This window comes from Rutidosis leptorrhynchoides, chromosome 1 (assembly GCF_046630445.1).
Source record: "Rutidosis leptorrhynchoides isolate AG116_Rl617_1_P2 chromosome 1, CSIRO_AGI_Rlap_v1, whole genome shotgun sequence".
NCBI classification, from domain to species: domain Eukaryota; kingdom Viridiplantae; phylum Streptophyta; class Magnoliopsida; order Asterales; family Asteraceae; genus Rutidosis; species Rutidosis leptorrhynchoides.
The window spans coordinates 609878971-609891129 of NC_092333.1; the positions used below are offsets into that span (position 1 = coordinate 609878971).

Here is a 12159-nt window from a genome sequence, read left to right on the forward strand (position 1 = left end):
GGCTAATTCAGTATTGATGGTATATTATTGGTTACTACATATTTGAAAAGAGGTTAATTCTTTCATGTTTGCTTATTATGGATATTTTTTTATGATCAATGAACATGTGTAATGTTTATCAGCTGAGCCTGTTTACATATTCCTGATAGTTAATATATGAACTATTTGAATACATGATGTATGTTTGATTTGGTACATATCTTTTGTCCCTTTTCACTTGCTTTCCATTGATCCATAATTTTCAAAGGTTTGTGTAGCAGCTCAGACACAACGAAAAAGAAAAAGGACTAACAAATACTACATTATACTATGAAGCTTTTGCTGTAGACTTGTATCTACCTTTTATTCTGTAATAAGTATAACAGCCAAGCTGAATGAAGCTGAATGAACAGTAACGGGGTACTCCTGTCTTTTTGTTTCATGTGTATTTACCTTCCCTTACATGCTTCCGCTTCTCCCTTGCAAACCTTCCAGCGATTTCTTTCCCCTTCTAACAACCAAACATTGGGTTATCGTCTTCGTAAGCTGCTGCGGTAATCGATGTTTACATGGGTTTCTAGGTCACCGATTAAAGGTACTGCTCTACTCCGTATCATTATTTGTAACCACTACCATACCTGCACCTTCCCATTCTTTCAGAGTCGGTGACGAAGACTGTCAAGTGCGATGTGCTCCACGAACGATTCTTGGACTTTGATACGATCGATAAATGGTTAGGGTTTTTCCATTCTTTTTGGGTCGGTAATCGACACCAGCAGGGTTTGAAAGGTAGGGTTTCATTTCCTGGTTTCTTGCAAATAGTGGGTTTGAATTGTTTCAATCGTTTGATTAACCTTTCATAACAAGTTATTTTAATGTTGGAAGTTAGGATTTTATCAGTAATTGGGGTGTCAAGATGTGATGGAATTCGAACCGGTATGTCGTGTCATTGCTGCTACCTGTTTACTTGCCGACGGTCGCCACTGTTCCCTTTCCGTTGTTGCTTCGCCTCAACATTTTTTGTGGTCGTCAATATTACATATCGTTTAGGTCGGATTTTGGTTACTGTTTTTTTTTTTTTATTTGTTTATAAACTCTATACTAGATTAAGATTAGAATAAATTTTCCGAACTTTATATATGTTTGACGGAACTGTTTAACTTCTAATCAAAACTAGGAGTGTCCTTAGGGAGTAGAGATGACCTTCTACATCTTTCTGGACCAAAGGAAGATGATTTGGTGATGCAAACTATTTAGTAAATTATCTGTCACACATTTTTGTTGCTGCCACTTAGTATCATGCTGTAAGTGTTGAGGGCTATTTACATAATAATGTGTATTAATCTGCTTTGTATTTCTGTAGGATGACAGACTTTGTTGACAAAGTAATAGCTTAAACTTTAAGGAATGAACAAGCACCACAGTTCGACATGAAGACTTATGAATTACTAGAAAGAACACTGATAATTGCCGCTTCTTCATGTTGCGTCAGTGAATACAGAGGTACACTCTAGCCAAAAACATATGTACACATATGTTTCTTAATACTTGCAGCTACTATTACTGCTGCTACAATCCAAACAAAAAAATACCTAAATAATTCTGTAGGTGCTCAACTCAAAAAATGTCTAGATGTATTTTTTCGTTTGAACCATAGTACTTCCCCTTGGCATCAGGAAATGAGCTTTCAGCTGCCTTTAAATATTGTTTAAATACTAATGTGATCGTCGATATTTACGGCGCTACTGCTACTGTTATTTGCTATTGTCTATACATGCATCATTGATTTATTATAGTGGAATAAACATAGATAACTAATGAATTAAAAGTTATAGCCTTAGTTATGTGTTAACCTAGAAAAGTTATATAATTGATTTAGGTTGAGATAGAGACCCTGATCTTAAACACAAGATATTTATTATATATGTTAACAGGTGACTAATGCGTTGTCTTTTATTTGTTGTGTTGTTTTTTTTTTTTTTTTTTTTTTTTCTTATGCTTCATGTAATGTTATTGCTAGTTGTTGGGTTTGAAAACGACTGCGCATTTGTGGTTGGTAGCATAGTTTTTGAATCATATTTAATCCATTTACCCGTGAACCTGACCTGTACTGAAATGTTCAAATAACCTGTTTCGATCTGTACCCATTTTGATTTTCTGCCTGTCCGCCCATTTTGTCACTGATTAAATACTTTCATACTTCATATAGAAGCTACGCTTACACTATTCTTTGGTTCATTAACAGATATGGGTAATCAAGCCAGAAGGGATTTATTGTATTCATGTTTATGATTCAAAGAGGCCGTACAAAATGCTGCTGTTAAGGTTAGATATTTAGATTGAGAAACTTAAGAGTTCAATGCAACAAAACATGACATAGCAAACTGAATTATATATATCATCTCTTATAGATATATAGCTGATCAGGAAAAATGAAGAATGTCCACATCATGCAGTCGTTTTAGCATACATGTGAGTTTTATACATGAAGTATAAAGCTTAATTTTCCCGTTCCACAAAATACGTATCGAGGTCACAAACATTTAAATGTAAGTTGGGCTATTCGGGTTCTATCTTATCTGAAATGGGTCAATTGGAAAGAAGTTAGAAAGTAGGGAAATGGGTCAAACCATTGAATATGCCTAAACTTTAAATTTTATTTATGTAGCTTCTTAATTTGTTCCGAAGGAAATACAATACTCTTGTAAATTTGTAATAATAGTGCTTCAGCAATCATGATTAATATGCTAGCTCATTATATCATTCGTTATTTACTTCGTCTAACTTTATCTTAATTTATTAATAGGTCATTCAAGAGCTTGGGATGGGTCCAAGAGGTTCGGCTCTTATATATGGCTATACAATTTATCAAAGATTTTTGTAATCCTGTTTATCCGAGTCAAAGAATAAGGAGGTCAGATTCTTCTCTTTATATCACATATCACTGAACTACTTCAAAGGGAAATGTCCGTAATATCATATTAATCAATCACTCGAAATATTATACGACTTAGATGAATAATGGGAAGAATTATGATAAACTTTCATGGAAATGGGTCAAAGTGGGTTACATTTGCATTATAACACGTCATCCAGGTTATATTTGAAATTTAGAAAGTGACGCTCTCTAAATGGGTTGTATAGAAACTCTCTAAATTATTACACCTATTGTCTTAACACTGTTCTTTTGTTTCAGGACGCCAACACGCTTTTGTTACCAACTACTAGATCCGCTATTTGCCATTCGAACAACACACAATGACAATCTACTGTAACTGCAAAAAAAATATTCGAAAACTAGCAGCGAAGCGCGACGGGCCTCACTCTAGTTCTATATAAAGGGATACTAGCCAACCACTATGAATAGTAACCACTGGCGTCATACCGACATCATAACTATGTCAGCTGTTTCGTCATTTTCCTATTTTTTCAGAAAATTTGTTTTCTTGGGCCCAAGTTTTGTTTTTTCGGCCCAAGTATTTGGCCCAACTGAGTGGGCCACCGGACCTCCATCTAGTTATGTATATAATTCCTGCAAACAAATCCATGAAGGCTTTTGTAATGCAGCTACTAATGTATATATAACGTAAGTACTTCGACTACCAAAATACTCTTTTATGTGCATCTATATCTTTTGTATATGCTAAAACTGCATCTTTTGTAATGTATATATATGTATCTGCTAAAACTGCATCTGTTGTAATTTATATATAACATTACTACTTCGACTACCAAGATGCAGAGCACAATAGCAACAACGGAACCTTTTTCTAATTATATACGATTAAAGAACTGAACTTTTATGTGACCCAATCTTTTATTTCATTATTGGGTTTTCAACTTATAATAATTTTACAAAAGACAAACCTAACTTATATGAACAAAGATCCACCACTACTCGTCTTTACTTGTCTTTTTGTAAATTTTGATGAGCTAAGACCATCGAAAAATTTTCAAAGGTTAATAAAGACTACAAAAACATGCTAACGACCTTTGGAGTGATCTTATAACCATGTAAACATAATAGAATTTCTGCCGTTTGAAAAAAAAAAAATTAGACAGATATAGTTTTTGGCGTAAAAATATTTGTAATGGTAGCGGTTTTAGTGAAATTATTTCATTACCTTCACATGTAAAATAATAACAAGTTATACACATTAATATTACACGCAACTATAAATACTTCTAAACAAACAACCAGATAACTGACATATACTTATCTTGGTGCCTAAGACCAAATATAACGCATCGTTAAATTCTCTCGTTAGATGATGTGGACAAACACTGACGGACGAAAGGTTGATTAACGCAGCTTCAGTCACATGCGTCAGTCATATTGCTGACGAAAAGGAAACAAGCTAGGTGTGAAAAACAGTGGAACTAATGAGTGATTTTAAAATTAATTAATTTATGTTATTTATTTATTTTAATCACCCAATTTCCAATCAGATTTTACCACGTCATCGTATAAATATTTGACACAAAACTTTGACATGTTTGGCTATCGGGGGTCAAATTTAAAAACTCACCTTTTTACCAAAAAGTGCATCATCCGTCTATGACGTCACAGACAGAGTTAAAATTGGTCTATATACACTAACAAATCATTGAGATTTTACTACTCTCCGATTTACATATTTACATAAAGTACCCGAATCTACAAATATTTTTTTTATCAAATAATGAGAAGACTAGTTGTAAAATGGCGACCATATGATGTCGTCACTAATTTTTTTTGTACAAATTCAAATTAAAATCAGTCACATGTTGGGGAGGTTTGTTATATTCTGACCCCCAACCACCTACCATGAATTAAAAGACCAAACTCTAATTTTATGGTTCTGAGTACGTGGTCACAAGCATATATTATTTTTGATCTACATGTAACTGAACAAATCACACAATCAACACAAGACTGAAACTAATTACCAGAAGATTGAAACAAATTACAAACACCTCTACTTTGTGAGGGTTAGCCAGAGAGAAAACGAAACTTGAAAATGATTGAATGAATGAAACAGATCTATTTTTTTTTTTGAATGAATGATTGATTGAATGAATGAAACAGATCTATTTTGAGACCTATTTTATTCTATGCTTAATGACGGCTAATAACAAATATCAAAGATAGACCCCTTCAATAAATAAAAGCATAGATTTGGACCCTGGAGTATTAGTTAGATCACAACTGTGTCCCGTCGTTGTGTTAGTTAAACAAACCCCATACCAGGTATGTTATTTGTATTAACTAACACCTGATTCACATTGTGTCTAACCCTTCTACACTTGACCAGCAATATCCAGTATCCAACCTTGTAGCTTTTCTGCAATGTTCCTTCCAAGCTCAAACTTAATCAAGATGCCTGAAAGCACAATGACTTAATGAGAAACGAACAACATAACCAAACAATTAGATTAATCCTTTTAACAGTAACTTTAAATACTGCATTAAACAGTTTGTAAACCATTGTTGTTTAAACATGTGAATAAAAGTTAATATCAAAATATTTAGAGAAAATCTTAAAGTCACATCTAGCATTAAATCTATTTTTATCTTTCAAATTTGGTTCGTGGCATATGGACATTTGAGATAATGTATATCGTAACATGTATTTTGTAGTTTTAACTCTTGATTATTTATAATTAGAAATAAGCATTGTACTCCGTATTAAATAACAATCATATGTTTGTGGCGTTTAGATGTATAAATATTCTGTAATTCACTAAATTCCGTAACATGCATATCGGTATATATATGTATACATTGGTAGAATTATAGACCCAACAAGACGTCAATCAATCACTAATCCACAAATAATAAACGAACTAGCTAAAACAAGAACGATAAAATAAATGCATAAAATGACACGGGATTTAACGTGGTTATATCCCAACTCCAAAACGTGAAGAATGGTTTACTCCACGAGTAACAAACATGGGCGGAGCATTGTGGAGACAGGGCGGGGCATCCGCCCCAGCTGGATTTTTTTTTTTTTAAAAAATTTACACTAAAAAAAAAATTTATACTAAAAATAAGGTTTTTTTTAGTGTTCGCCCCAACTTCAATAAAAAATTAAATAAATTTTTGTACTCGCCCCATCTGTGGTCGGGTTCAAGTTCTGTCAATGGTAACAAACCAGAAATTATTTACTATATTTTTCGTACACACATTGTATGAGTTACATATGGTCAATTTATAGTGATAAACAAATAAGAATCCAAACACAATTCAAAGTCCTAAATAAATTCCAACTGCTAGCGGGACATCATCACTTTGCGATCGCGACATGTATACTTCCACTCGCGAGCTTTAAGTTCCAAACAAGCTCATCTTTCTGTTTGCTCTTTCGATGTCGCAACACATACACTCGCGGTCGTGAGCCTCTCACACTAGCAAATCCGTTTCTTGTTTAATCCGACTTCGAACTCCACATATATAACTTATTTATATATAAAAATGATTGCAATTTTGTTTGATTTCCGCACGGTGTCAATCTTAAATTGTTAGGACGCTATATAACTTCTAATTTATTAGTACTAATCATAATATCTTATCGAGACCAAGTTCGCTTAATTTAAATTCATAATTAACCTTGTCTCGACTTGCAAATTTAAAATATGTGATAGTACTATGTTTTAGCGTGTTTATTATTTGGTTTCAAACTGTTTAACATGATTATCGAACCAAATTCAATCTAATTAAAATTAAGCTATTAAAAAAGTTCAAAATCAATTAAAATCTGAAGGAGTTTGTATCAGTTTTAAGCACGCCACAAAAAGGAGACTCAGCACACCACACTACCATTGGGAGCACACTACACCGATGATGTGATGGACTTAGAGAATTGAACCATGGGAGGCATCTAGGCTTAAAAGATTACAATATCCGCTAATAGTCTATCTTTCTTTAACCTCCACTTCCTTTTATTTCTTCTGAACATAAAACTTAGGAACACCGGTTCTCTTTATTTTCCCACAATTAAATTTAATTTCACTTCAAATTAAAACTTGACAACAAAGGCGGGTGTGTGTTGGGGCGTCAAAATGAAGTGGATTTTTTCTTCCGATGATGACGCTTGTTACAAGGCGTGAAAAGTATCGAAAATGGAGGCAGATGATGGAAAAACTCAAATTTCGACAATTTATCAAATTTTGAGAGTTCATTTCTATATTATTATTTATCTTTTCACCAACTTCCAATCATATTTTGGCACATTACTAAAAAACCTTTCTACAAAATTTGATACTCAAATTTGAAATTCACCATAACGCAACTTTAAAACTTGACATTGTCACGTCATAGTCAAAATATGTCCTCTTTTGTTAAAACACAAAGATTGCATCCACGTCGCAACGAGTGTAACAGGTGGTCAAGGTTGTGACAACATATTTGATCTTTCATTTATTTCACTATATATACTCCCAATTTATTTCTTTGTTATAGCACTGCTTACTTTATCGACATGTCCTATCATCACATTTTCCATTGTGGTTAAACTAATAAAATCAGCATCTTTTCCTTAGTTTTGAGCTTTCAGTAGATGTAGTTGTATCTCCATTTCTTTGTTCTTGCCAAGAACTTCGATTTCTTTGTGTAACTGGTTGTGGTTCCTCCTCCTCTTCTTCCTCATCAACAATTTCGTCTTTCATCATGAATTGTTGATAGTATTTGAATGCCACCAACAACATGAACACTATGATATAAACATTCTTAAAAAGTTTAGAAAAACAATTATGTTATTTATCAAGGAAGAAAAAAAGTTGTGCTACATACCTGCCCAAATACGAGCAACGGTAGAAGAAAGATTCCAAACTAGGGTGAAAACACCAAAGGCGACGGCTTTCTTTTGAGTGCATGACTCCCAAGCATCCTTGAATCGTTGAACCCAAAATGAACCTTCATTTACACACATAATATTCTTTCAGAATTAGATGGTCGGAAATTAAATGAATATAGATATAGTCAGATACCTACAAAGTAAAACAAAGTGCAACCGACCCTTTAATGGCCCACCCACTCGTCCCACAACATAAAATAAAGTTATTCTATCATAGATTCCTCTGCAAGTCCAAAAATTTAGGTCATTGACCTTTAAAATTATTAGTACGTGACTTCTACAAAAGCAAAAAAACACACGTCTTGTAACATGATGATTCTTTTTGTATTTATAGTTTTATTTATATTGTTCAAAATCAACGTTATTAAAGCATAATAATATAGCCGTTGGGGAATTTAATCAAAGTGCAATTTCATACTTTCACTAGATTTCTAACAGTTGACGAATGTAAATGGACCCACGTCAATTACTGTAGACACATGCACTAAAAACCTGTAATGGGGACCCAATTAACCTGAACCGCTTGGTTATTTGTACAATACAAAAGCCATGTACGCGTGTCGTGATGTCTTTAATATGCAAAGCACACAACACAAAGGGCAGTAATGAGTGATGGTAAAATAATTGCAAATGCAGGAAATTCATGTGAACTTTTGTTCCCTTATTCATTTATTTACCGTATGCAGTAAGTTGGGAAGAATATGAGGAGCAGATCTTAGGCACCGTAAAAACCGCAAAAAAAGCTGCAAAAAAAAAAAAAAAAAAAAAAAAAAAAAAAACTTCTATCAGAATTTCTATATAAATAAAATAAAAATTCCTTTATAATTAAAGGTAGAACCTTGATTTTCAAGACTCAAGTACAGTATTTTACTATGTATATGATAGAATTTAACAAATTTCACACTAGGTTATCTATCACAAAACTGACCCAATTTGGCCATTTTCCAAATAGTTATTGAACTGCCACTTCTTGCCAAAATAAATAGCAGCACTGCTAACTGTCAGATGACACCAAAAAATTGTAAATATTCTAACTAATCTTGCAGAAGATGTAATTTACATAAAAATCAGTGAGAAAGGTAAAAAAAAAAGAAAAAGATAATAGTTTTACTTTTACCTTCATTGTAGTAGCAGGATCACCTGAAAACAAAGCTTTCACCTTTATGAGAAATTCATTGATGTAAGGAAGGAATAATTTTAATGCCCAAATTGCATCTTCTTCAACAACAACACATTCTTCATCATCTGTACAGTTATCTCTATCTACAACTCTCCTGTTTTATTTAAAGGGCATGAATATCAAGAATATATATAAAAATGGTTTCATGTTTAGTAGGAGTAAATGCATTATGTATGTGACTGATTTACCTTAGAATCAATGATTTGAAGATGAAGATTGCACCAAGATATATGAGACTCATATAAGAAATCACAGCAATGAAGCTGAACAAAACAGTAATGCAGAAAATTGTATTAAAATGGGATGATCATTTTGTATGTAAAAATGTAAATTTTTTTTGCATTACCTGATATTGAGGTCTTGAGTGTATGATGATGAAAGAATAGAAAATGTCCCTAAACCAAAAATTAGTGCTGATTTTGATGCATCTCTCCACATGATCAAATCAGCTGAAAATTATAAACAAATTGCATAAAAATCAAAAATTATGATATTAAAGTTTAAATTTTTATATCAACAATATACCAACCAAAAGTTTGCAATTTGCTATGGGATTTGGGAACTCTCTGCGAGGGAAATTCATCTACAAAATCAAAGTTAGATTGATTAGAATTGAAAAAGAAAAATAAAAAAATAATTAAATTATAGAAACAAAATATGCTTACTTTTGCTTGGTCTTGAAATGATTCTTGGATGATTTACAACAGGAATAGGATGTTTTCTGATAGTTCTTGGAATGGGATGCGATCTTTCATTTCTGTGATGAACTTTTTTGTCTTCAATAACAGTTTCCAGTGACTTGCTTTTCTTGATTGTAGAAATGGGTTCCGTTTCTTTTTCTTTAACAATTACAATAGCTCTTTCTTCATTAATTTCTTCATTATTCATATTAAAAGCTTCACCTAGTTCTTCACAATCTTCACTTTTGACTATTGCCATGTCAAGTGTCATCAATTTCTCATCACATTCATCTATTTCATCTAAGTTGTGACTAGACTCTGATATATTATCCAATTTTTCATCATCATCATCATCTCTGTTTACCGTGTCAGTTACATCAATTTCGTGAGTTTCATCACTAACTGGAGCTAATTTAGTTAACAATGGTTTGACTTGCTCAATTCCAATACTTAAACTTGCGCTCTCTTTTCTTGATAAAGCTCTAGTCTTTAATGTCATCTGAACTGGGCTTCTTTTAATTCCATCAATTGAAACATTCTGTTCCTTATTCCATTCCTGTCTTCCTTTCTTCATCTGAATTGGGCTTTTCTTGATTCCATTCCCATCAATGGAACCACTTAAATATTTACTGAATTCACCCAAAACTTTCTTGTTTTGAGATCTAACCTTTGAGATCTGATCTGGGCTCTTCCCATTTTCTTCTAAATTACCATCAGATTTCCAAGTTTTCCTCTTTCCCCCACCACTGATTCCATCAGACCTCTGTTTTATTCTCAAACCCACCTTCTCCAAGTCTTGATTTTTATCAATGGGTTTTTCAATTTCTTGAATTTTATCAATGAGGTTTTCAGTTTCTTGATCATTATCATCACCTTTAAAAACTTTGAAACTGCCTCTCATTCTGCTTTCCCAAACAGAACCTACAACCACCCCATGTTTTGATGAATTAGCTGCCATACTTTTTCTTTTTGAGTCCATAATGGTATAACTTCGACCAAAATTTGATTGTTGTTGGAAGCTTTCAGATGAAGAAATGGCAGTTAGTTTGGTGAATGTTGTTGTTCTAGTATGGTTCTGATGATGAAACATTTGGGTTTATTTATTTATATGTATTAGTGAAAAAGAAAGAAAGCAAATATTTTTAAAAGCAGGGGAAACAGAGGGTTTTAGTTTGTGTTTAGCCTCTTCTCCATAGCTTAATTTTGTCAAATTAAGAATGTGCAATATTTGTTGCAAAAACGGAACAACATAAAAAGTTAATTTAGAGGTTTAAAGTTTGCCTCACTTTGGTTATTCTTTACTCTGCCCCACACACCTCCTTAATATTTTATTATATTGAATATATTAAAATTAAATATTAGATTAAATCTTAATTTTATTATATTGAATATATTAATATTAATCAATATATTAAATACTAATATTAATTAAATTAATTTAGTTTGATTTAATTACTACTCCCTCCGTCCCAGATTAATTGTCCCCAGACAAAAAACACACAGTTTTAGGAAATCCCACTAACTTTATTTCTCCACCAATGAAATATCTTCTCTCTCCAGATCCACCAATGAAATATCTCCTTTCCTTTCTATTTATGGAAGTAGACAATTAATTTGGGACATCCCAAAATGGAATACTGGACAATAATTTAGGGACGGAGGGCATATTACGAAGTATTTATTAATTAAGTACATATTATATTACTCATATTATTATATTATTATTTGTGGGGGGTACTTTTAAGATTTGTGTAAGTGTGTCTGGTGGTGGGTTGCTTTCCAATTCCTTTGTTTGGTAAAATTATGGGAAGGCAAATCTAGTAATGTGTAGGGGCATTATAGATTGAATGATGAGTTTTAAGGATTAGGGAGCATTTGGGATTCAAAATTTTAGTCAAAAGGTTATATGTCGGTTGAGGCTTTTTCGGCGTTTGATGAAATGATGACACGTTTAGCCGAGGAGAGTGTTATGGGTGATGGATCCGTCAACGTTTTATCTTACAAGATAGAGAACCGGTCCGGGAAGAACACTTTAAAGGAGACAGTTAATGGTAAGTTGAAAAGGGCGGGACCTAGAGGTTGATAGGTCGGGTTTGTCTCATGTTTTGGTTGGGCCGGTTCATGTTTTTTAACGTGTAGTTACGTTTTAGCATTGTTTAGTTTGTATTAATGTTTTTCGGGTTGTTAGGTGAAGCTCACTTATAGATAGTTTTTGTTTAGATTGTTACTTTCTAGGCGCGAGCTTCCCCGTTTCTCCTATTCTTTTGTATTCTCTGTTAAGGGCGTTTTCCTTTGGAAATCGACCTCGTTTCTATATGAGTTTTCGTTATTTTGTCGGGAAAAAAAAGTGTATGCATTTCACAAATGTAACTTTTTAAGGAATTTTGAAGCAAATTCATATGGGTTTTTATCAAATAGACAAATACTGACACTTTTTGAAATATTTATATTATTATTAGACACAATTGCTAAAATCGTCCCT

General features: G+C 32.9%; 1 protein-coding gene and 1 long non-coding RNA gene across 6 annotated transcripts; one reads left to right on the forward strand and one right to left on the reverse strand.

The window, feature by feature from the left end:
• Positions 1-383: 383 nt before the first annotated feature.
• Positions 384-3545, forward strand: LOC139857159 (uncharacterized). 5 transcript variants are annotated; one of them, XR_011762873.1, is made up of 8 exons: positions 384-574; positions 640-768; positions 865-1029; positions 1343-1482; positions 2225-2304; positions 2391-2451; positions 2786-2893; positions 3176-3545. It is a non-coding gene; the product is annotated as an uncharacterized lncRNA (long non-coding RNA). The 5 variants fall into 5 exon arrangements; XR_011762771.1 differs by having other exon boundaries at positions 384-768; positions 847-1029; XR_011763009.1 differs by having other exon boundaries at positions 384-768; positions 2391-2528.
• Positions 3546-7276: 3731 nt separating this feature from the next.
• LOC139884799 (uncharacterized) lies at positions 7277-10704 on the reverse strand. The gene is made up of 9 exons (XM_071868782.1): positions 9663-10704; positions 9527-9580; positions 9344-9446; positions 9186-9260; positions 8935-9091; positions 8746-8815; positions 8495-8560; positions 7754-7876; positions 7277-7673 (listed from the first exon to the last, which is right to left on the reverse strand). The coding sequence occupies exons 1-9, from the start codon at positions 10654-10656 to the stop codon at positions 7486-7488; spliced, it is 1830 nt and encodes a 609-aa protein (XP_071724883.1). The 5' UTR covers positions 10657-10704; the 3' UTR covers positions 7277-7485.
• Positions 10705-12159: the final 1455 nt, after the last annotated feature.

Excerpts from the sequence above, each read along its gene's own strand:
- LOC139884799 (XM_071868782.1), bottom strand. The coding sequence starts at position 10,656 with ATGGACTCAAAAAGAAAAAGTATGGCAGCTAATTCATCAAAACATGGG. Across the intron at positions 9,447-9,526 it reads TAGCAAATTGCAAACTTTTG|CTGATTTGATCATGTGGAGA; the intron begins GTTGGTATATTG and ends TATAATTTTCAG. Across the intron at positions 7,674-7,753 it reads CGTTGCTCGTATTTGGGCAG|TGTTCATGTTGTTGGTGGCA; the intron begins GTATGTAGCACA and ends TTTATATCATAG.